At 44.7% G+C, this 24,707-nt stretch overlaps 1 protein-coding gene across 6 annotated transcripts in view; it reads left to right on the plus strand.

Annotated features, from left to right (window-relative positions):
* The window catches only part of KANSL1 (KAT8 regulatory NSL complex subunit 1), a 179,795-nt gene that overhangs the window by 114,630 nt on the left and 40,458 nt on the right, over positions 1–24,707 (plus strand). For all 6 annotated transcript variants that reach the window (XM_039516588.1, XM_039516590.1, XM_039516591.1 and 3 more), the window contains one exon: positions 15,209–15,350. In XM_039516588.1, the coding sequence (XP_039372522.1) occupies positions 15,209–15,350 (142 nt within the window). The remainder of the gene's footprint in view (positions 1–15,208; positions 15,351–24,707) is intronic.

The raw sequence follows: 24,707 nt of genomic DNA on the forward strand, positions 1-24,707 counted from the left end.
TGGGGTGGTCCGAGGGTGGGGAATGGGGGGGTTGAATGGGGGCAGGAATCCCAGGGGACAGTCAGGAAGGAGACGGGGGATTAGATGGAGCAGCAGGGGCAGGCGTTCCAGGGGTGGTTGGATGGGGCAGAGGTCTGGGGGGGGAGTCCGGAATCAGAGGAGGGGGGGGAGGGGGGGGTGGGTCTGGGGCGGTCAGGGGACATGAGGGTGGATGGGGCAGGGGTCTTGGGTGGGGGGGGCGAGAAGCAGGGGGGGTCTGATAAGGGGGCAGGGGCTGGGCCACATCTGGCTGTTTGGGGAGGCACAGCCTCCCTTAACCGTCCCTCCATACAATTTTGGAAACCCGATGTGGCCCTCAGGCCAAAAAGTTTGCCTGCCCGTCCTAGGCTCTGAGAGTGCCCCTGAATCCTGACCAGAAACAGCCTCTGCGTTCCAGCCGTCATGACTGAGTGTTGCTAAGGGGCCAAAAGTGAGGAATGTAGCTAGAAAAGCATCTAGCAAGGTGTATGTTTAAAATAGGAACCCCTCGCCCTGCCCCAAAACTAAGTTAGCACTTTCTTCCAGCTCCCTTGTGTGTAAGTTACACCATAAGAGACTCCTTTTATACTTACAAATTGGTTAGTGGGTCTTACTGGCTCTAGGGAAATCTTGCTTGCTCCATCTTGCATATCACCTCTTGAGTGTGGCCCCTAACATGTAAATGGTGAGTATCTGCTTTTTGCTTGGATTGTAGCCTTCAGCTTCTCACCTAAGGAAAGCACCCAGGGTACAGAATGTTAGGTAATGTTATTGGGGGAAGGGAGGGAAGAGCCAGCTATCTGTGTTTCATTCCACACGTGTGTGGGAAAAATTAGAGGAATTTTCTTATGTGCACCAATATGGAGGTGATGTGTGACACAACACTTCCATATGCATGTACGTAACAAAATTAATGTGGCGAGGGTGAAGCCAAGGGCTTTGGAGCATGGGAGGGGGATCAGGGTTGGGTGTGGGTGTGTGTGAAGTCTCTGGCTTGGTGTGCAGGCTCTGGGTTGGGGCCGGGGATGAAGGGTTTGGGGTACGGGCTGCCCTGGGGCTATGGCGGGGAGAGAGGACACTCCCAGCTCTCTTTCCCCGCTGCAGCACCTGGGCTGGGGGGCAGAGGTTCCTCTCCCTACTGCGACAGCGCTGGGGCTGGGGCCGCAGGAGACACCTCTCCCCGGCTGTGGCAGGTCTGGGGCTGGGCTGCGGCCGGCAGGGAGAGGCGCCTCTCCTTGCCACAGCCTGAGTGGCGCTTAACAGGCTGCTGTGCAGCGTAGAGGGAACGTTTCTAGTCTAGCTGGCTCTTTGAGATCAGAACATGAGTGACTTCCATACGTTATTTCCAGGCACTTTTCTATGCTTCCAATTCAGATAGATTTGATTGGCTATGTCATTTTTGGCTTGATGAGTTCTGAAGGGGCACCACAGCCACTGCTGTTTATAAAGAAAGATACAGTCGAACCCATTTATCTCGACCTCGGTTAACTTGCCAATCGTATTAAGTCGACGTTTTAGAAGTGGAACCGCCAAACTCCCTCTTTGTCTTATCCCTCCCCGGCCACGCGACTCCTGCCCTGGCCCCGCGTCCCCAGCTGCGCGACTCCTGCCCTGGCCCCGCGTCCCCGGCTCCCCAGCCCCAGCCGCCCAGCTCCCCGCGTCCCCAGCCGCCCGCTCACCGGCCGCCCAGCCCTGCGTCCCCAGCCGCCGGCCCCCCCGCCCCCCCGCCGTCCGCCCGGCCCTGCTTCCCGCTTCCCGGTCCCGCCCGCCCGGCCCTGCATACCCGGTCCCCGCTTCGCCTTCCGCCCGGTTATTTTGGGTGAGGGGTGTATGGGACTTTTTTTTTGTTTATCTCGATCATCGGTTATCTCAATGCTTTTTGGCAAACCCCTAGGCCGGCGACATAACAGGGTTCAACTGTACTTATATTGGAAGTAACCATATACCATCAGTTATTAAAAAAGCAAAAGAAAAATGAAATGGTGAGTGCATACAATAGGTTGAGTGGAAGCATGCCAAGATGCTGTGCTCCAGGTTTTTATGGGTGTGAAGTGATCTTCGCTTCAGACCTGAAGATCTTCAGCACTGTGCACACCGTTTATGGATTGCCTGATAGGTTTATAGACTTTCTGAAGGCTGCAGCATTTACTCTGGGTGAGCTCTGCTCCTTAATCAATTTCATAAAAGAATAGCTAATTTTTTTCTTTGTCCGGTGGCTTATATTTAAAGCTAATGGTATAACAACTCAGAAAATGAATATCCTCACTTACATCCAGTTTTAAAAGCTCTGAAGAATTGGAGCTGGTTGGTGCTTGATGGGAGATCTCTGCAAAAAACAAAAAAACACTATGCATGTCTCTCTCTTCTCCCCCTTCCACCCCCCAATCCTGTGGTTTATAAGCTCCAGGTAGAATGCTAGAGGCCCTAATCCTGTTCTGAGCCCCCTCCGTTCCTTTAGTTCAATCAGTTAACCCTTCAACTCTCAAATACTGAGGTTTCTGAATAATTTTCTTGTTGGAATGAATTGATTTCTTGCAGAAAGATCATTTTGTTTTTCATTTGTTGACTAACTTGGTTATTGTCCTATATGTTGGTTTCCTCTGTTTCCATTCGGAACTTCCTGTGTTATATGGCCCACATTGTCCTTTGCAATTTGTCCTAATTTTTGCCAGAGTGCTGTTTTGTTCCGCGTTAGCTGTGTTAGCACATTTGTAGTTTAGGAGGCGCATTCTTTCTGGTTTTACATACAAGCTTCATTATTTAGACATTTATAATGAAGACGTGACTGTGGCAAATTGAACTTGAATGCTACAGCAGGCTGTGTAGCTCTGGCAGCTGCAGCGAACTGGAAGTTTGTGGGGGTGGCCTTTAACTTCAGTTCATATTTTCAAAGTTGACTTCTGTGAAATTGTGGGTGGGTGCTCAGCACCTCTGAAAACCAGGATGCTTACTCCAATGCCAAAGTTCTCAATATTTAGAATGGAATGGAGCAGTTTGTACATCTCTATGCTGTTTCATGTTGCCTGCAAATTCAGGAAAACATGATTTGAAATCTTAAGTAAATAGATTTTTTTTTAAAATTTAAATATATATCTGACATAGATGTAGAGCAAAGCAGCCTAAAATGAATTTAGTAAAACCAGTGCAAAAATCCTATGTGGGTGCTCTTAATTTGATTTAAGCCTGGTTTGGTAAGGAATCAAGATAAAGCACTATCTTAACTGAGGCCTTGTGTACATACAATTGTACCCCACACCAAGTAAATCAGTACAATTTAAAGCAGTATAACACTCCGAGTGTAGATTCAGTTATACTAGTATACGTGCTTCAGTCTTCAATGGATACTCTGTTCATTTCACCTCTCTCATTCCTCCCCATCCTTCTTCAGGGACTCTTTGCATGAGAGACTGTTCAGACAGGAAATAGAAGGTAATCTGTGCCTGGGAGTCATAGAACCCATTCTGGTACATCTCCGAGGTAAAGGCTTTTTTCCCTGATATTTGCTGATCCCCAAGGAAAAAGCAGGCTCATACTACACCTCAAGCACTGAACAAATACATGAAGGCACAAAGTTTCAAGATGGTCACACTTTCAGTGATTTATACCATCTCTAGAACAGGGAGATTGGCTCTTGGCCCTCAACCTCCAGGACACCTATTTCCACATATCAATTCAGCCATCCCACAGATGACTCCTCAGATTTACCCTAGGGGTCAGGACCATTACCAATACAGAGTACTTCCTTTTGGCCTTTCAGCGGCTCCCACAGTATTTTCCAAGGGCCTCTCTGTACAGCTCATCTGTACACCGTGAGGATCATGATTTACCCCTACTTAGGCTACTGACTCGCCTGCTCCTTTGAGGGTGTCCTATAGGCCACCAAGGCAACTAGGGATGTATTCATGAAGCTGGGTCTACAAACCAACATCCAAAAATCAACCTTAACTCCAGTACAGTACTTGGAGTTTATAGGGACTGATCTTGACTTGCTACAAGCGAGAGCACTCCTCCCGCAACACAGATTTCACAGCCTGACCATTCTGTCAATTCAGCCCAGCCCACAAATGTTGACCAGATGTTGCCTCCAGCTTCTTGGGCACATGGCGGCAGGCACGTTTGTAATATCTCAAGCCAGACTACACATAAGATGCCTACAGGCATGGCTCAGATCTGTCTACAGACCAAATAAAGACTGATTAGACAAACCTCTGTTGATGCCTTCCAGGGTCATACAATCCCTGGAGTGGTGGAAAGACCCACCAAATGTCTGTACAGAGGTCTTGTTCACTCAACCCCACCTCCCCAACCCGCCCCCAGCGGACATTGCTTCTAACTACAGACACATCCCTAATAGGCTGGGGAGCACATTTGAACAACCTCAAGACTTAGGGCAAGTGATCTCTCATGGAGGCGACTCTCCACATCAACCTCCTCAAACTGAGTGGTCAGAAATGCTTGTGCTCCTTTTCTCCCACTGAATAGGGACATGCACCTGAAAATCGTGACAGACAACATAGCATGCATATACTACATAAACCACCGAGGGACTGCCAGGTCATCCTCACTGTGCATGGAAGTGCTAAAGCTATGGAATTGGTGTGTTCGCCACAATGTTTTGATATCAGTGGCTTATCTACCAGGAGTACAGAATATTGCAGCAGACAGTCTGTCGCAAGCTCACACAACTACGAGAGGGAAATGAACCCAACAGTACTCCACAGCGTATTCTATCAATGGAAGACCCCAATGATAGACTTGTTCACTACTTACCTGTTGTTCCAGAGCTGGACTGGGGAAAATACTCGTTAGGTTACACTCTCCTTCTCCTATGGGACGGGCCATTTCCTCTGCTGCTGAAGGTCCTGATAAAAATAAAAAGAGGAAAAAGTAAATGTACACTGATCCCCTCTGGCTGAGACACATGTGGTTACTTGTACCTATCACAGCTGGCCATGTGTCCACCAATCCCTCTTCAACCCACTCCTTACCTCCTCTCACAGAGTGAAGGACAAACTCTCCATCCCAAACAGTGGATCCTCCGGCTCAAGGTTTGGCCCCTTCATGGTTCCAACATAGAGAAAGCCACTCCTCTGGGTAGGTGCAGGAAGTGCTACTGCACAGTAGAAAATCAACTACCTGATGCACTTACCTGCAAAAGTGCGCCCAGTTCCAGGTTTGGTGCAATTCCAAACAAATCACCCTAGCATCTTTCGCCCTCCCTGTAGTCTTTGCACTACATACTAGTCTTAAGAGGACAGGGCTATCCCTCAGTTCGTTCAGAGTACACCTTGTGGCCATAACTGCTTTCCATCAACAGATAGAGGGATACTCGTTTTTTGCCCACCCAACTACAAAGAGCTTCCTCAAGGGCTAGTGAACCCTTTTTCCCAACCCTAATATGAGACCTAAATCTAGTTTTAAAGAGTTTAACTAAACCACCCTTTGAACCGCTGGCCACTTGCTCACTTACATACCTGTTGATGAAGACAGCATTTCTAGTGGCTATCACTTCAGTAAGGAGAATAGGGGAGATGGTGTCTCTCTCTCTCTCTCTCTCTCTCTCTCTCTCCCTCCTTTAAAGACAAGGTCACTCTTAGGCCACAAAGTTCATCCCCAAGGTGGCCTCATCTTTTCACGTAAACCCACTCATTCACCTCCCCGCCTTTTACCCAAAGCCTCACCGTGACAGCAGGAAGGCTATACTACATACGCTAGACATTAAGAGGGCCGTGGCCTTTTATTGGACAGGATGAAGGCCTTTAGGAAATCTCCTAAGCTATTTCTATCCATTGTGGAAAGGTCTAAAGGCACAGTGGCATTGGCCGAGAGACACTCCACATGGGTCTCGAACTGTATTAACCATTATCATTGTGCTTGCAATGTATTACCTCCATTCAGAATCTGTACACGTTCCACGAGATCCGTTTCCACCCCATCACCTTCCTCAAGGAAGTTCCTATCTTGGAAATCTGCATGGCAGTGACTTGGGCATCTGCTCATACCTTCGCAGAACACTGTGCAGTTACTGGAGACTCTTCTTCCAGTGCTGTCTTTGACTCCACAGTGTTGTCATCCCTAACGCACTCAATTCTGAAGCCCCAGTTTCTCACCAGGGCTACAGCTCAGGAGTCACCTGTGGTGGAGCACTCCTAGGGGCACTACTCGAAGAAGAGGGAAGTTATCTTGTGCAGTAACAGTAGTTCTTTGAGAGGGTGCTCCAGTCTACCCTCTACTTTGGAGTTCTCAGTGGAGGCTTTATGGTAGAGGAGGAACTGAGGGTGGTTTGCCTGTGCAGCATTAGTTGGCCTCGAGGCACAACGTGAGAGGAAGAGCCCATGCTCAGGCTGAACGGACACTGCTACCAACGATCTCCAGAAGTGCAGGGATGCAGACACACCTACAGTGGAGCACCCATAGCAGGACACATCTCAAAGAACCATTGTTACTGCAAAAGGTGAGTAACTTCTTCCCAGTTCTGCCAGTGACCTGCTGTGTGACCTTGGCCAAGTCACTTTCCCCTCCATTTTGTAGTCCCTAAAATAGAATTAATACTGTCTTCAAAGGGATGTATTCCTAAAGCTTGCTTTGTCTGACCAGCTCACATGGGTTATAACTTCCTTGTCTCCTCTTTGAGCTAGGGATGGACCTCCAGGCTGTTTCCTCTCAGTTTATGCTCTGCCTAAATGAAAAATCCTTTTCATGTTAATGCAGAGCTACATCCTATAGCTTTAGTAGCTGCACAAGGCTCATTTTAGAGCAGTGATGTGCCCCTGCCGTGGGGTGCGGATCCCTCATGCACTCCTGTTGCTTTGTTCTCTAAAATGTTGTTTACGTATTGAGGTTTTCCCTGCCTATCTCAAACTACTGGACAGGAGGGCTCTCTGCCATGGATCACAGGAACCTGTTAGGGAGAGATGATCCTTCTCATATGACCACACCCTTTCAAGAGGGGAAAAACAACCTACGTGGAAGTCATGGTGTTTAATCGTCCAGTGCTGTATTTATAACACTTGGGTCTTCCCAGTCTCCTCGTGGTTTTCCTTCCTCCTCAGCCTGGTTGTCCCCTTTCTTTTCTCTTCCCCTATTTAAAGAAAGAAAAAGGGCTGGGACTTCAACACATGTTAATTCCATTCCTCTCAGTGATGTGATGTTAGTCTGCAAGGAGACACAAGGCTGCTAATTCTGCACATAGGCACACTGTTTACAATGAGTACCATCGGCTTAAGTTTCTAGGATGGTGTCCTTGTCAGTCAAGCTGAGTCTACTGCCAGCTGTGTGCATGCGCAGGCGCATGAGGATGCCGGTTAGCTACATTTCCTGACCCACTCCTGTCCTGCAGCAGTCTGCATTCTGGACTCTTGGTCTTGTGCAACTCCACTTGCTCTGTCTGGTGCTTGTTTAAAGGGAAAAGAACATCCTGGAAAGAATCTATCCAGATAAGTGTTGTCACTCTGCTTTTAAGGGAACAGGCCCCAAATCTGTACGTACATTTTAAACATGTTTCAAAATTTCTTCTGGAGTCATAGAATCAAGCTTTCTTTCAGAGCTAACTCTGCAAAACAGTGAGACTCAGCTTCTGTTTTAACTAGGGTACCTGTTTTTTTGTTTTTTTTGTGTTTTTTTTTTTGGCAGTCACATGACATCTTGCTGTCTCTTGGGTCTTCCTGCTCTCTCTGTTCTAGTGAATCATAGAATATCCAGGTTGGAAGGGACCTCAGGAGGTCTGAACAAGGGGGGGCAGGGACTGAAGTACACAGGAATCCTGATCTCCGAGGACTTCATCAGTCTTGACAGAGTCCCACGTGTTCAAATTCCTATGCATCGTTCATAGTCTCTACCTTCTGCTCTTTTTTTTTTTAATTTAAGCTTAATGGAAAGATATTGAACAGTCTTGTAAAGTGACTTTCTGCTTTGATACTAAAATATGTTCCTGTAGAATGCAATTGCCATTCAATTCTGTACTTAAATGTTTAATATTACACTTGTAGAAGCAGAAATACATGCAGTCTTGTGTATGTGTACAATTAAATCTCACACACACTCACACACTAATTAGCGGTTTGCTGTGGAGGAAGCTGGAACTGCCCACTACAGTGGTCCTTAATGCCTCTGCACTTGCCAGTGTGCACTGACTGGTCCACCTTGCTTTGGTACAGTTGTTTCTGTAACACTTCAGACAGAGATCAGGTAGCCCATCTGAAGTGACACTGATCCTGCCCAGCCATCTGGCTGTCTCGTTTATTGTGGTGGTCTGCTTAATCTGAAACTGCATCAGCAGCTCAAGTAGACAGGACACTTACAATAATTAGGAGTATTACTTCCTCATATATAGGAAGTGAGCAGAATATGGTGTCCCTCAGTGCTGAAGATGCTATCCAGAATGCAGAGAGAGGTATGACAAGGAGGTCTTTGCCGTTTGCTCAAACGGAAGTACAAAAAATAACCCTAACCCACAACATCCCAAACTTCTGATGTGTAAGGATTCAGTGTACCATTTAAACATAACATATATACTTTAGGACTTTCCTTGTGGGAAATTAAAATACCTTGCAATGACAATTTGCCTTATGTATAGTTGATTGGAAAACTGGGCCAATCTTTTCTCAAGTACTTTGCAGATAGTGGACCAGATTCTCTGCCTGCATTAACTTCCCCTTTGCTCCACTTCAGTAGTACAAAGGAAATGTAATGCTGCCATTAGGAGGTAGATAAGAAATCCCTTATTGATAAGGAGTTCCCTGGTGGCTTACAGCTGTATTACCCTACCAGCCTCACCTGCTGGGGCAAGATAGAGCATAACAGAGCTTGAGAGATGAGCCAGTGCGAGTTGTGATCTTACAGTGCTGGGATGGCAGAATAGTCCCTGGGGACTGTTCCTCCAGTCAGTGTAGTCAGACTAGTCCTATGGCTGCTCTGATGTATGTCATTGACTCGTTAGACCTGTGGCCTGCCTTAGCATTGGGCCACCTTGGCATCCTTCTTTGACTCCAGGGGTGGGTGGGTGGGTGTGTGTGTGTGAGAGATTTGCACAGAGTATGAGGCCAACTTTGACCAAAACATAGCGTGCATATTAAATGATGAGGGACACCAGGGAGAATGACTAAACTTACAAAAGCAATTGAATATGGCTTCCAAGGGATGTGACAGATAACAAGCAGCTGACACTGTTAGTCTATGGAAATCTGGCTTGATTTTCCATTATTTACCAGCATTATTCTGTTCCAAGTCAATCGTGGGTCAAGCTCAGAACAAGAAGAGAGTAGGAGGCTGAACTGTAGCTGCTGGAAGGTTATCCTAAATTCCTCCTCCTGTTCTAGCATTTAAAATTGGAGGTCCAGGTCTTCTCACACAAACCTCTGCAGGAGGTTGTCATAGCTTGTTATATCAAAATAGTGGAAAATTGTGGAAGTAAAATAATAGAAAACACAGGACATTTGAATTCAGAATTTCATCAGTAAAAAGACCAACACTGCTGCCCAACGAGTTCAACATTAGTTATGTATTTTCATAAATTGCCTTGGTTTATTTGAAACTTGTAATAGGATTGGTGCTGAAAAGGCAAGTATGTTGATTGCCATTAAATACAAGAAGCTGACGCAAGATAGTTGTAGAGCTATCTAGGAACTCGGTTATTGCAGTCAATTGTGATCTCGTCATTCTTGACAGAATGTGCCTTTTACATTTGAATAAAAACTAGAAGATATATACTATGCAAGTTTCATGATCTTTTGGGGGTTTTCACTGTTTTTGCAGAGGATTTATCATGAAGTTTGGCATGGGTTGGGATAGGCAAAAATCTCATATGTGCTACAGTTCTCCCCTCCCACCGTACCCATCAGCATCATAGCTCAAATCTGAACAGGAGACTAGGTTATTTGTGAACATTTAGAAAATTTTCTGGACGGCAGTCTGGTCTCCAACCATAGAAGGGTGGATATGAAGGGGTCTCGAATCCATAACAGGTTGTACAAGCTGCTAGATGTCCTCCACACCTCAGAACCAGTGAGAATTGTGTTCTCAATTAAGCTGTTCTGGAGCCTGCTAGGACTGTGGGGCACACTCCTGCCATGTGCTCGACTATCTTTAAAGGAGGTGAAAAGTGCTACTAGGTCCTTTGCCAAAAAGTTCCAAATTCCTTTTTTTCCCCCCTCACCGTCCCCCCAACTCTCTAGAAGTCCAGGCTGCAACTAAATGGGCAGAGAGCAAGTGGCTAGAACTTTTGGCATGCAAGGTATTTCTGCATCTAGCCTGCAATTCACGATTCTGAATTATCAAGCATTACTAGCCAAAAATTACTTTCTGAATTACAATTAATTTGAGGAACTTACTAATAGCCTGCCACATCTTGAATGAGCACATTTTCAGGCACTTATTGAGAAAAGGAAGCTGGTGACCAGAATTCCCCTCTAGTCGGCAGCAGATGTCTCCTCCAGGGCCATGGCTGTAGCCATAGTCATGTGTAGGGGGGTCTTGGCTCCATTTTTTGGCTTTCCTAGGGAGGTACAGAATACTATTGAAGACATTCCTTTTGACGAATCCCATCTTTTTAACTAGAAGACGGATGCATTTCTGTACACACTCAAGGATTCCTGGGACAATCTTAATTCGCTGGGCACCTACATTCCTGCCCCAAAGCAAAAATTCCACCGCCAACCACCCACTCACTCAGTGTTACACGTCTTCTTAAGTCTATTCTGACACCTTACGAACCTCTGGGGAAACGCACAAAACCAGAGGTCTCACCTCCCAGGGCTCCCCTCGCAGCTTTGACATCACAGCTCCAACCATAAGATATTTCTGATGTGCGCCTGAGAGCCACCATCCACTATGCCTACCCCTCATAGTCCTCCTCCTCCCTTTGGAGGTTGTTTAGCACTCTCTTCCCACAGCTGGAGTGCAATAAGAACGGACAGGTCGATGTTGAATGTCATCCCCCGTGGCTGCATGATCCAGTTTATCACAGTACCTCGTCCAAGACCCCTGTCCCTCTTCAGGGAGCACACTCACGACAGCATTCTCACCCAAGAGGTGACTTCCTTGTTAGAATGGGGATTGATGGAACACATTCCCCCCCCCGACTATCAGGGATCAGGATTCTACCAACTTCCTGATATCTAGGAAGAAAGGCGGGTAGAGACCAGTCCTCAGTCGGCAGCACCTCAGTTGCTTCATCCACAAGTTAAAGTTTCATATGGTCACGCTGGCAGCGATAATCCCATTCTTGGAGAAAGGTATGCAGTTTACCACTCTAGATATGAAGGATGTTTACTTTCACATGGATATCCATCCGGCCCACAGACATTTCCTCAGATTCATGTTGAGCACCCACCATTTCCAGTGCAGTGTGTTCCCCTTCAGGGTAGTCACTGCTCCTATAGTTTTCACCAAAGTTATTTCCATTATAGCGGCCTATTTCAGACTTTATGGTGTCCTTGTGTTTCTGTATCTTGACAGTTGGTTCCTAGCCATGAGGGTCCAGGCAAGAAGCCCACAAGTCAACCTCCATGCTACTTAGTCATCTTTCTTCCTTTGGAGTCAGTGACAACACCAAGAAATCGATCCTAGATCTCACGTAGTCTCTGGATTTCATGGGGGCTATCATAAATTTGGTCATAGCACAAGCTTACTTAACCTGTGAACAGGTTCCAGGAGATCAATGACGACGTAATTCGCATAATGAACAATTCATATGTACCAGCCAGAACTTGCCTGTCCCTCCTCAGCTGCATTGCTTTGTGTATTTATGTGACCCCTTTCGCATGACTCCAACTTCGTTGCTTCCAGACATGGCTCCAGTCTGTTTACTCACCAAACTGCCACTCCAGGGCTTCCATGCTGACGGTCTCCGTCAACCTGCTATTATCCCTCTAGTGGTGGACAGACCCACATCGTGTTTGTGTGGGGGTTCCCTTTCTTTCCTTTTCCCAGACAAGATGATTATCACTGACACATCTCTGAGGAGCTCATATCAGTGACCATGTGGCTCAAGGAGCACGGACTCCCAGAGAATCCAGGATGCACCTAAACATCCTGGAGCTGTGAGAACGGCATCCCAAGCTTTCCGTCCCTTCATCTGTGCCCATCATGTTCTCATCATGTCAAATACCCCCACCACTTTTTTTTTGTTTGTTTGTTTGTTTTTTATATCAACAGACAGGGAGGGACAAGATCATCCATGCTACACGCAGAGGCAATCAGTCTCTGGAATTGGTGCATCAACCACCAAACCCTCTTGTCCATGGCCTATCTTCCAGGGACACAGAATGTACTCATGGACTCAGCAGACATTTTACGATCAATCACTGGTGGGAACTTCACGATTCAGTAGTACGCAACATCTTCACTCAGTGGGGGACTCTGGTCAGAGTCCTATTTGCTTCACAGGTAAACAATGTGTACTGCTCCAGGGGAGCCCTCTGTTACCACATCCAGGGCGAAGCCCTCCTAATCCCCTGGTCGGACCAACTCAACTATGCCTTTCCTCCACTACCACACCTACCTCAGGTAGTGCATAAGATTTGGAGAGACAGGGCGATGGTAATTCTGATTGACCCCTGCTGGCCCAGACCATTCTGATTCCCTAGTCTTCTCTGCATGTCATCCCACCCACCGATTCCCATCCCCTCTGTCCAGATTTGCTGACCCAATGCAAAAGCGAGATCAGACTCCCTAATCCACATTCTCTACTCCCCAGAGCGTGGTGTTTGGATGGGCCTCTGCCTTAGGACGATTATTATCTTCAGTTGTACACAACATCATTTCTAGCATCAGGAAAGACCAACAGGCATTGTTACCTGGTCAAGTGGTGACGTTTTTCATAATTGGCTCAACAAAAAAGTGTTGTACTGGAATTTTTGGGGATCCCTTCATACTGGACTACATTCTGTGACTAAAGTGACCAGGTTTCGCCCTCAGTTTTTTTTTTTAAAGTACACCTAGCGTCAATTAGTGCGTTCTAACCACCAGTGGAAGGTTTCTCTATTTTCACCCCCCACCCTCATCCAAATGCTAGGTTCTGGAAAGGGCTCATCAGAATCTTTCCACCTATCCAACCAATAGCTCTTCAATGGGACCTGAATCTTGTTCTCTCTCTACTAATGAAGCCCCCCTTTAAACCTTCAGTGTTGTGTTCTGTGTCCCTCCTTTCTATAAAAGTAGTCTTCCTTGTTGCTATTACTTCCATGCAAAGAGTGGCAGACTCAGCGCTATGATGGCAGGCCCGCCTTTTATTGTTTTCCAAAGAGTCTCCTTGTGACTACACCCCGAATTATTAACAAAGTTTGTGTTTTTCAATTTCATATCAGTCAATTCATTCACATGCATCTGCAGAGGAATGTTGACTCCATTCCCTCAACGTTTGACAAGCTCTGGCCTTCTACCTGCAGAGAACAAAACCAGTCAGGAAGCGCCCTAGACTATTCATTGCAGTAGCAGAGAGGCTCAAGGGACAGGCCATCTCCACCCAGAGAATCTCCATATGGACTTTAGAGTGTTTCAAACTCTGCTACCATGTGCCAGATCTACCACCTCCTACAAGGTACGAGCTCACTCCATGAGGGCTCAGGCTTCAACCTCGGCCTCCCTTCAGAACTTGCCACTCATTGACACATGTAGAACAGCCACGTGGAATTCTGTACACACCTTTTGCTACACATTAAGACTTAGTGCAAGACTCAGGAGTGGATGCCTCCTTTGGCACAGTGGTCCTGTACTACTCACCCTCCTCCATCTTAGGTACTGCTTGTTAATCACCCTCAAGTGGAATAGAATAGAGACCATCGCTGGAAGAAGGAGGAGGCTACTTATCTCAAAGAACCTCCTGTTACAGGTGTGTGTGGTCCCTATCTGATTCCACTTCCCACCTTCCCTCCCCTCTGCTACAGATCTGCCAGATTTGCGATGGAGAAGGAACTGGAGATGTGGTTAGTCTGACCCACCCTTTAGTGCCTCTGATGGAAGCATGAGGCAAGCCAGGGCGCATGTGGATACTATCTGAGAATTTTTAAGACTCCAAGCACATAGTGCACATGTGTAGCCCCTCAGTGGAATACAGATAGGGACCATACATATCAAAGAACCTTCAGTTACAGGTAAGTAGCCTCCTCTTCTGTCTTGTGTATGTAGTGGTGACAGAGTAACAGTTTTTGTGAATGAATTAATTATAAAATCCTGTGGTGGATTACACAGTCTAATAGAGAAGTGCATGCCCTTGCAGTATTATATGCTGTGTTCATTGCAGGGATAGTGAAGTTAAGGAAAGGCCAAACAAGTTTGGTGTGTTTTGACCTGCATCGTCCAATTTTGCGCCTTTCAGCAACGGAGATGAGACCATGCATGTTAGTAGGTTCCTAACATTTCTGTACACACCAGAACCAGTTATCAGGCACAAAACTCAAGTTTGCTGATGCCAGCTGTCCTTGACAACACCCCAGGAGCTGCTGCTTCCTTATAGGGAGTGTCTTGAGGAGGACAACAGAGGGAACAAAACTGCATGTCTTGAAGAGGAGAGCCACTTTTAAAAACAAAATAAATCTTGTGATGGTTTTTATCGTAATTGCTGAGGCATTCTGAACCTTAACATTTAGTGCATACCACACAGTTGCAGCCTTGTAGATCAGATTCCTCCTTTTTGTGACCATTTGTATAAATCAATATTGTATTACTCCTAGTGTTGGACAATAGAGATTCTTTTACAGAGAGTAAATAAGGGGTAACTGAGTTGGCTACATGGCCTGGGAAATGCGGTTTGGCACCTCTAAATCAGCTTGTGTTGGATGTGACCAAAAGGTGTTGCCATCTAATTGTTCTGTGGTTTAAGTGAAATATGTTTAGCTTCACTTCAGTATGTAATGGTTCGATATCCATATTATGCTTGAAGGTTTGAATGAGTGGTGAGAACAGAGAGCATCACCTCTAATCTGTATTTTAACTTAACAGTATAGTCTCCTTTTTTCCTTACAGGTCAGGAAGCCCTGAAGCATGAGGTTTTAGAAATGTCAGACATAAACAATGTAATCTATCATAGTAGGTCTCTGCAGTTCTGCAGCAGATTAACATTGTGTATGAGAGATGGGCATTCATGCCATTTTAGTGTTAAGCTTTTGATGCATCTGCTCTTTGAGCCACCCAACAAAGCTTTGTCAGTGTGTGTTTGGAGTTGTTGTCAAAAGTGTTTGTTTCCCCATTTCAGGAGGAGACGGTCAGAATGGAGATGGGCAGCAGACCGAGCGGGTATAGTCAGTCGCTGGAACTGGCTTCAAGCTCACGTCTCAGACCTGGAATACCGAATCCGACAACAAACAGATATTTACAAGCAGATTCGCGCTAATAAGGTAAGGAGTGGGGGGATTTGGGGATGCTTATTTTTTCTCAATGGCTGTTTCCTTTCAGAGAGAGAGAGAGCAGGGTGTGCATGTGTATTACATGTTGTTCTGGATGTTGAGGCTTAATACGTCTGGTGTCTGCTGCCACTAGACATATTGCACAAATGTGGTTAGTTCTAATATTAATTTGAACATGTGTCAGGAACAATTCTTTCATCTGGAGTGACAAAGAGCATGAAGATGGCTGCATCGCTTAAGCCAGTGATTATAACTGCTGAACAGGGCTGGTGCTGAGAGTTGTTACTGTATTTTCCACTGCATTCATCCGATGAAGTGGGTTTTAGCCCATGAAAGCTTATGCCCAAATACATTTGTTAGTCTCTAAGGCACCACAAGTACTCCTCGTTCTTTTTGCTGATACAGACTAACACAGCTACCACTCTGAAACCTGTCGCTATGCAAGGCACTGAATTTAGCCGTATGAAGTGGAAATCCATCAACTTCATGAAAAAACCTGTACAGATACAGACAGACATATTCCTTTCCAAATGCAAACATGTGGACATCATACCAAAAGGACTGAAGATAAAAAAAATCCATTACAATCTACACACCACACAGACTGTGCTGAGAGATTGTGCCCCGCACACTCAAAAGAAACTGCGGAACCACCTGATCAACATCCTATACAGCAAACAGGGAAAGATTAAGAATGAGCTCTCAAAACTGGATACTCTCATAAAAAGCCGACCTTCCACACAAACTTGCTTGTGGCTGGACTTCACAAAAACTAGACAAGCCATTTACGGCATACACTTTGCTTCTGTACAAAGGAAAAAGTACACTAAACTATCTAAACCACTAAGTGCCTCAAGGGGCCACAACAGTGGTTCCCTTAACTCACCCAACAATATTGTTAATCTATCCAGCTATACTCTTAGCCTGGCAGAAGACTCTGTCCTATCTCGAGGCCTCGCCTTCTGCCCCTCCACCCCCACGAACATGATACAGTTCTGCAGTGACCTGGAATCCTACTTTTGATGTCTTTGACTCAAGGAATATTTCCAACACAACTCTGAACAGCACACTAACCCACAGAAACCTTCCTACCAACGCTACAAAAAAGGGAGGCTTCTGCGTGGACTCTCCTGAAGGTCGAAACAACAGACTGGACTTCTACATAGAGTGCTTCTGCCGACGTGCACAGGCTGAAATTGTGGAAAAGCAGCATCACTTGCCCCATAACCTCAGCCGTGCAGAACACAGTGCTATCCACAGCCTCAGGAACAACTTTGACATCATTATCAGAAAGACTGACAAAGGAGGTGCTGTCGTCATGAATAGGTTGGAATATGAACGAGAGGCTGCTAGGCAGCTCTCTAACACCACATTCTACAGGCCATTTCCCTCTGATCCCACTGAGGGTGACCGAAAGAAACTACACCATTTGCTCAAGAAGCTCTCTGAAAAAGCACAGGAACAAATCTGCACAGACACACCCCTAGAACCCCGACCAGGGGTCTTCTACCTGCTACTCAAGATCCATAAACCTGGAAATCCAGGACGCCCCATCATCTCCGGCATTGGCACCCTGACAGCAGGATTGTCTGGCTATGTAGACTCTCTCCTCAGGCCCTACGCTACCAGAATGCCTAGCTATCTTCAAGACACCGCTGACTTCCTGAGGAAACTACAATCTATTGGTGATCTTCCACGGTGGCCAGGACGGTGTTTTCTGGATATAGAAGCCCTTTACGCCAACGCTGCATACGAAGATGGACTACAAACCATCAGGAACAGTATCCCCGATAATGTCACGGCAAACCTGGTGGCTGAACTTTGACTTTGTCCTCACCCACAACTATTTCACATTTGGGGACAATGTATACCTTCAAGTCAGAGGCACTGCTGTGGGGACTCATAAGACCCCACAGTATGCCAACATTTTTATGGCTGACTTAGGGGATGAGAGCTGAGGAAGCGTTGTTCTAATGCCCCTACTCTACTTGCACTACATTGATGACATCTTCATCATCTGGACCCATGGAAAAGAAGCCTTTGAGGAATTCCACCGTGATTACTACAATTTCCATCCCACCATCAATCTCAGCCTGGACCAGTCCACACAAGTGATCCTGGACACTACAGTGCTAATAAGTGACGGCCACATAACCACCACCCTATACTGGAAACCTACTGACTGCTATACTTACCTACATGCCTCCGGCTTTCATCCAGACCACATCGCATGATCTGTTGTCGTCTACAGCCAAGCTCTAAGATACAAGTGCATTTGCGCCAATCTCTCAGACAGAGACAAACACCTACAAGATCTCTATCAAGCAGTCTTAAAACTACAATACCCACCTGCTGAAGTGAAGAAACAGATTGACAGAGCCAGAAGAATACCTAGAAGTAACCTACTCCAGGTCAGGCCCAACAAAGAAAGTAACAGAATGTCACTAGCAGTCACCTTCAGCCCCCAACTAAAACCTCTCCAGTGCATCACCAAGGATCTACAACCTATCCTGAAGGACGATTCCTCACTCTCACAGACCTTGGGAGACAGGCCAGTCCTCGCTTACGGACAGCCCCTCAACCTGAAGCAAATACTCACCAGCAACCGCACAACAAAAACACTAACCCAGGAACCTATCCTTGCAACAAAGCCCGTTGCCAACTCTGTCCACATATCTTTTCAAGGGACACCATCATAGGACCTAATCACATCAGCCCCCCCCCATTACAGGCTCATTCACCTGCACATCTACCAATGTGATATGCGCCCTCATATGCCAGCAATGACCCTCTGCCATGTACATTGGCCAAATGGACGGTCTCTACACAAAAGAATAAATGAACACAAATCGGGCATCAAGAATTAGAACATTCAAAAACCAATCAGGAGAACACTTCAACCTCCCTGGTCAATTACAGACCTAAAAGTGGCGATTCTCCAACAGAAAAAAACCTTCAAAAAACAGACTCCAACGAGAAACTGCAGAACTGGAATTAATTTGCAAATTGAACACCATTAAATTAGGCTTGAATAAAGACTGGGAGTGGATGGGTCATTACACAAAGTAAAGACTATTTCCCCATGCTAATTTTTCCCCTACTGTTACTCTCACCTTCTTGTCAACTGTTTTGAAATGGGCCATCCTGATTATCCCTACAAAAGTGTTTTTTTCTCCTGCTAAGAATAGCCCACCTAGTCTTGTTAGAGTTGGTATGGCAACACCCATTTTTTTCATGTTCTCTGTGTATATATAGCTTTCTACTGTATTTTCTCCTGCATGCATCTGATGAAGTAGGTTTTAGCTTATGCCCAAATAAATTAGTCTCTACGGTAGCACAAGTACTCATTCTTTTTGCTGATACAGACTATCATGGCTATCACTCTGAAACCTGTGTGAAAGCTATTATAGCAAGTTGTTTTTTCTTGTGGGGGTAGTTGAGGGTGAATATAAAGACCAGCAGAGCAAGAGAATTCTTGGGAAGAAACAGATCATGCCCAAAAAGATGTGATTTATTAGTGTGTTTTGGACTCTATCAGATGGTACAAACTTTTAAAGTACCATAGCATCAACATATGGGGCTTTGGCAACTGGGGAAGATTCCACTGGGGGAATCCAGCAGAAATATGTAGCATTTCATGGGGTGAAGGGGCAAAAAAGAGAAGAGCGAGATTCTTAAGTGTTGAAAGAGGAGGTAATCGGGAGGAAGAGACTGTAATAAGAAAATACTACAATTAGGAGATTTCAGGTCTAAGTGCAGCTGCTTTTATTTGGAAACCGACTGACAAAAGTTTGCTTCCTGTGGGTTAGTGTCATACTTGACTTTATACAAAACTTCCACTGTACTTTTCCATAGGCTCTAGTGGTCTGTGTGAAATGTAACTTTAGAGGCAAACTAAAAATTTTCCATGAGCATGGCTCCTAAACTTGAAAGCAGGAAGTAAATGGGAGAGATGGAAGATTTGTCATCCCATTCCAGACATCCGCCCTAGAGAAGAGCAGGCTTTGTTTTTTGAGTGATCGGAGTGGAGTTAATAGTCTTTACATTGTGCAGACTAGCACAAATGTCTGTGGTGGTGCAGCTTCTCCTATTTTGCTTGAGATGGCATTTCCAAAGGGCATCCCCGTCCTCAATTTTATCTCACCCCCCCCCCTCTCAAATTGGGAGCTAATTTTAGTACTTCTGGAAAATAAATGACTCTGAGTTCTAACTTGAAGTGCTGAGTGAATTTCCACCCCCAGTTCTGCCCAAAATGAGGATAGGGGGGAAAGAAATGGTGGTGGAGTGGAAGGATGTGTATTTACAAATATTTATTAGCAATTATGGAACGCAACTTAAATTATTTAGATTCTTAATTTTTACAGTTTTTTGTTAGAATGTTACATTTCTTATTGTGTCAAACTCTATTTGGATGGGCATTCAAATTCAATTAAATATGCACAAGCAGCATTTTAGAACGTTTGTATTAAGCAAAGCACACTCAGATGTTCAGGATACATAAGGAAAAAAGTTTATCTGGAAGCTTGTCAAAAGATGTTTTGCATATAAAATTGACGTATTAAACAAAGCTAGTATATCTGTGGCTAGCTAATTGAACTGGTTCTCATTTTCTCACATCTCTTTTATTCAGAGATTGGAAGGGGAAAATAAGCTTTCCTTCCTTTACAACTTTGTGGTTTCTTAACTTTGAATAAACTAGTCATTGGACTGAACTAGTTGAATAAATGAAGAACATGTTCTCTCTCTACCTGTGGAAGAGGCTGCTGCTGTCAAAAACTGGCTTAGTACTTAATATGCCCTGGTTCCAAGTGCTTAGCCAGAGACTTCCACCAATCCAGTGATTTAAGTTTCTTTAAATCTTGGCAACAAACGTACGGCTTTATATTATTTTAAATTATTGAAATAGGTTGTTATAACTTCAAATTTAATTTTAAATAGGTTTGTGTGTTAAACCTTATATTTAATTTTAATCAAAACATATATCTAAAAATGGATGTATTACTTTTTAAATACATTTTTATCCTTGCCGGAACATGTCCTATCCCCATCATCCCCCATTCGCCCACCCCCTGCCCAAGAGACTGGGAGGCTGTGAAGGAGAAGAGGAGTGGTCCTGTTCCCCAGGCAGTCAGTAGGCTCTTGGGAGAGGAAGCTTTCTGCCCTCTCTTCTCACTTGCGGGAGCTACTGGGATGGAAATTCTGATTTGTCATACAGTACTACTTGGAAGTCGATAAAGAGGAGAGATGGGAAAGAACCTTTTAAGCAGGGCCCAGAGTCAGCACTGTGGTAGAAATGCCAACACTTCCCCCTTCTCAATAGCTGGCAGTAGCAAAGGGGCTGGGTTTCCTTGTCAGGACATTTGCTTCTTGACTCTGTCAGTATGCCCCCTCCCTGTGTCTGTCTCTCTCTTATTTGCCTCTAGGTGGTAGAGGTTTAGTTCTCTAGCATATGAATTCAGCGGCACAGAATTCCCCCAGGAGTAATCTGTTCTCTGGGTAAATGTAGGATGTGAAATGAGAAGGAAATGGGATGTGCCCATGAAGTAATTTACTGAGGAGCTGCTCTGTCTTCAGGTTGTCGTCTCTCTCCCCTTGTACTAAGTGTTGCAGGTGCAGTAATTCAGTAGGATCCCTGCTGAGCCAACATTGAGCAATTTGGCAGCTTTTGTTCTAGAGGCTACCAGTGCTTAGGACTAGCACAGAATGTGCCTGATCACTTGTCCACAGAGAACATGAGTTGGAGCTACTTATGCTTGTGATACAGGAAACTTTTCATTAGGAATAGCTACTACAATCTCTGTATCAGAGCTTTTTCTGGCCAGCAATGGCTAATACCCTCTTGAATTTGACCAATTTTAGTATCTTCTCTGTGCTCTGAAGGGAAGGAAACTATAGCCCAGGCCCTGCTGAATACCATCTTCCTGTTGACATGTTAATAGTTTGTTCTGCAGAAACTAAGTTTCGCCAATGAGTCAAACTTGGCTTATTTCAGTAATGGTGATTTCTGATGTTTTTGTACCACCCCTGTTGTGTGTTCAGAATCACAGTACGTATTTTACTCTAACAAGAATGATTGGTTAGAGCATGGGGCTAGGATACCAGATTGAATACTCAGTGTCTCATCAGTGACTTGCTGTGTGATCTTGAGCAAATCACTTCAGCTCCAGTCTTGCCCTAGTGCAAAAGCCCTAGCCTCTGTGATTTGTTCTGGGGAGCTACTCAGAGCTTGGAGAAGGAATCTCTTTCCAGGATGCTCCCAGATCTCTGTCGCTATCACTCTTGTCTCTGTTGCCTCCAGCACAATGTTCAGAGAGCTCCCATAGACAGAGCTGTGGAAAAAAGCAACTCAATGAGTTTTTGGATTTTATTGGGTTTTCCTGTCTTTCTCTTCCCCCCTCATCTCCCTTAGCTGTCTGTCTTTTGGAAATATTTACATGAAAATGTCACATATGGAGGTTTTTAGAGCCTAGTGTTTTTAGTATCAACTTGAGCCTGTGAATGACAAATTTTATTCTTCTGAAAGTCAAAGTAACATTGATTCTTGTACCTTTTGAGGGAATAAGTGCTTGTCTACACTAGGGTTTTTGCCCTGATGTATATCAGTAGTGCAAATCCCTCATATAGATATGCTGCATTGGTGGAAATCCTTTTAAAACACTGCTGCAGTATGTACGAGTTGGCTGTATAGCGCTATTTCCGCATTTAAAACAGCCCAAATGTTTATGGAACTGTCTAGAAATCTAGCTGGATCTAGTGCAGTGGTTCTCAGCCCAGGGGCCACTTGCAGTCCAGTCAGCACACAGCTATGGCCCATGTGACTTCCCTAGGGCCATACAGGCAGTATGTATGTGATTTTTATTTATTTTTATATAGATATTGTGGATTGCAACCCACAATGGTAAATAGGTTGAGAACCGCTGATCTAGCGGATGCAGTCCTAGATGATTAAAGTGAAGAGCATGGCTAGTGAGTGGAATCAACTATCATTGGATGTTACAGAGGGGAGTGGGTGAGTTGAACTTAATCAAGATGGGCAGTGCATCTGACATGGTTCTACATATAAAGCTGGCTAACTCATCTCGTCAACTTAGAGAAAGTTGAGCTCTTAAGATTCTTTTCAGTGTGAAATCTTCAACTTGGACACAATACTGGGAGAAGATTCCTTCTGAGAATGGAAACTATGACTAAGCCTTTTGCCATTTGTTCAGACAACAGCAAAAGATCTTCTCAGGTGAAACCATCCTAAATTTGTTATGTATGGTGTAAAAGGTGCCAGTCAAAAATTCTGCAACCGCCATCAGGCTCTGCATAGCTGATTGCAAGGAGGGGAGGAGAACATAGCAAGCATTTTACACAATGAAAGACTTTAGAAAGAGAGCCGGAGATTTCAGATGGATTTGATAGATTACAAGCAGCTGACACTGCTGTCATGGTCTCTGTGGAAATCTGGCTGGATCTGGAACCACGCAAGGACAAAATTGAACAGTGATTCGGAGGAGCAGTAGAATCTCTTGGTTACTTAGCCAACATAGTTTGATTCCATATTGATGATAGGTTGAGCCTAGAACAAGAATGAGGCTTAAAATATGGTTGCTGGAGTCCTGAATTCCTTTTTTTACTCTTACATTTAAAATTGAACTTTCAGATTTCCATTCCGAATCCACATTTTTAAAGGAAACTGCAGAATTTCAGTGCATCAAAATAGAGCAAAATTGTGAAGTAAATAGTGGAAGACAGGGCAGTTAAATTCAGAATATCAATTTTTATAAGGTCTGTAGTGCTGTCAAGCCCGCTCAGCATCAGTCAGGTGTTTTTTCACCATATTTGGATGGTTGAATTGAAACTTCATAGTAAGCTGTATGCTGGAAAAACCAAATATATTAAGTCTATATGTATTTATGGGGAAGTTCAAAGGTTTGTAGGCCTAGCTAGTAGCAAACTTGAGACTTGGGGGTTTTGTAACTTATTTTTTTAAATGTACAGATAGAATTGTAATGTCTTCTGTAATGGGTTCCCCCTGGGTACCACCGAGCCCTCTGACTCACCTCCTTTCACACTGTGCTTCTGTGACAAACTAATCTGCTCCTGCTCCTGCACTCCCACCAGCATTCACACAGGCAGGGACACACCCAGCTGCAGTTACATGCAGGCTCTGACCAGCCACTACATGAAGCAACAATAAAGAGGTTACAGCCAAGATAATCCCCAGCCTAAGACCCCAGAGCTGTACTGTCCTGCTCTGGTCAAAGCCCCCACCGTTAATTTATTATTCAATTTGCTCCTCCCTCAGTGTGGAGAGGAATATGCAACAAGCATGTGTTAACCAAGCCGAGATTTTCTCCAGATGCTTCACTTAAAGGCACAGTGGTTTAGATAAAGCAAAAAACAAGTTTATTAACTACAAAAGAGATTTTAATTGATTTACAAATGATAGCAAACAGATCAAAATAGATAAACTAGTAAATAAACAAAACCGCAAACTAAGCCTAAAACACTAGAAAGGTTGGATATGAATTAGCAGTTCCTCACCCTGGCTATGATACAAGCAGTCTGCCAGGTTTCCATACACAGGCTAGAAATTGCTTTAGCCTGGGGCCAGCACTTCCCCCAGTTCAGTCTTTGTTCCTCAGGTGTTTCCAGGAGTTCTCTTTGTGTGGGGAGTGAGGTCCCTCAATGATATCACACCCCACCTTATATAGCTTTACCGTATGCCAGGAACCCTTTGTTCCAAAACCAGTTCCCAGCCCAATTTGTGGAAAAATACAGCTGCCCAAAATGGAGTTCAGTATCATGAGATCTGGTCACATGGCTTTGCTGAGTCATAGCAGCCATCACGGGCTGGCTGAAACGTTTACAGTAAGGCTATTGATTAATCGCAGTTAACTTGTGAGATTAACTCAATACTTAATCGCATTGTTAAACAATAGAATACCAATTTAAATTTATTAAATATTTTGGATGTTTTTCTACTTTTTCCAATATATTGATTTCTGTTACAACACAGAATATTAAGTGTACAATGCTCACTATATTTTGGTTTATTAATATTTGCACTGTAAAAATGATAAATAGTATTTTTCAGTTCACCTCATACAAGTACTGTAGTGCAATCTCTTTATCATGAAAGTTGAACTTACAAATGTAGATTTTTGTTTGTTACATAACTGCACTCAAAAACAAAAGAATGTAAAACTTTAAAGCCTACAAGTCCACTTGGTCCTACTTCTCATTCAGCCAGTCGCTAAGACAAACAAATTTGTTTCCATTTACAGGAGATACTGCTACCTGCTTCTTATTTACAATGTCACCTGAAAGTGAGAACAGACGTTCTCTTTTTGTAGTGGGCGT

The sequence above is a fragment of the Mauremys reevesii genome, linkage group 27, assembly GCF_016161935.1.
Source record: "Mauremys reevesii isolate NIE-2019 linkage group 27, ASM1616193v1, whole genome shotgun sequence".
NCBI classification, from domain to species: domain Eukaryota; kingdom Metazoa; phylum Chordata; order Testudines; family Geoemydidae; genus Mauremys; species Mauremys reevesii.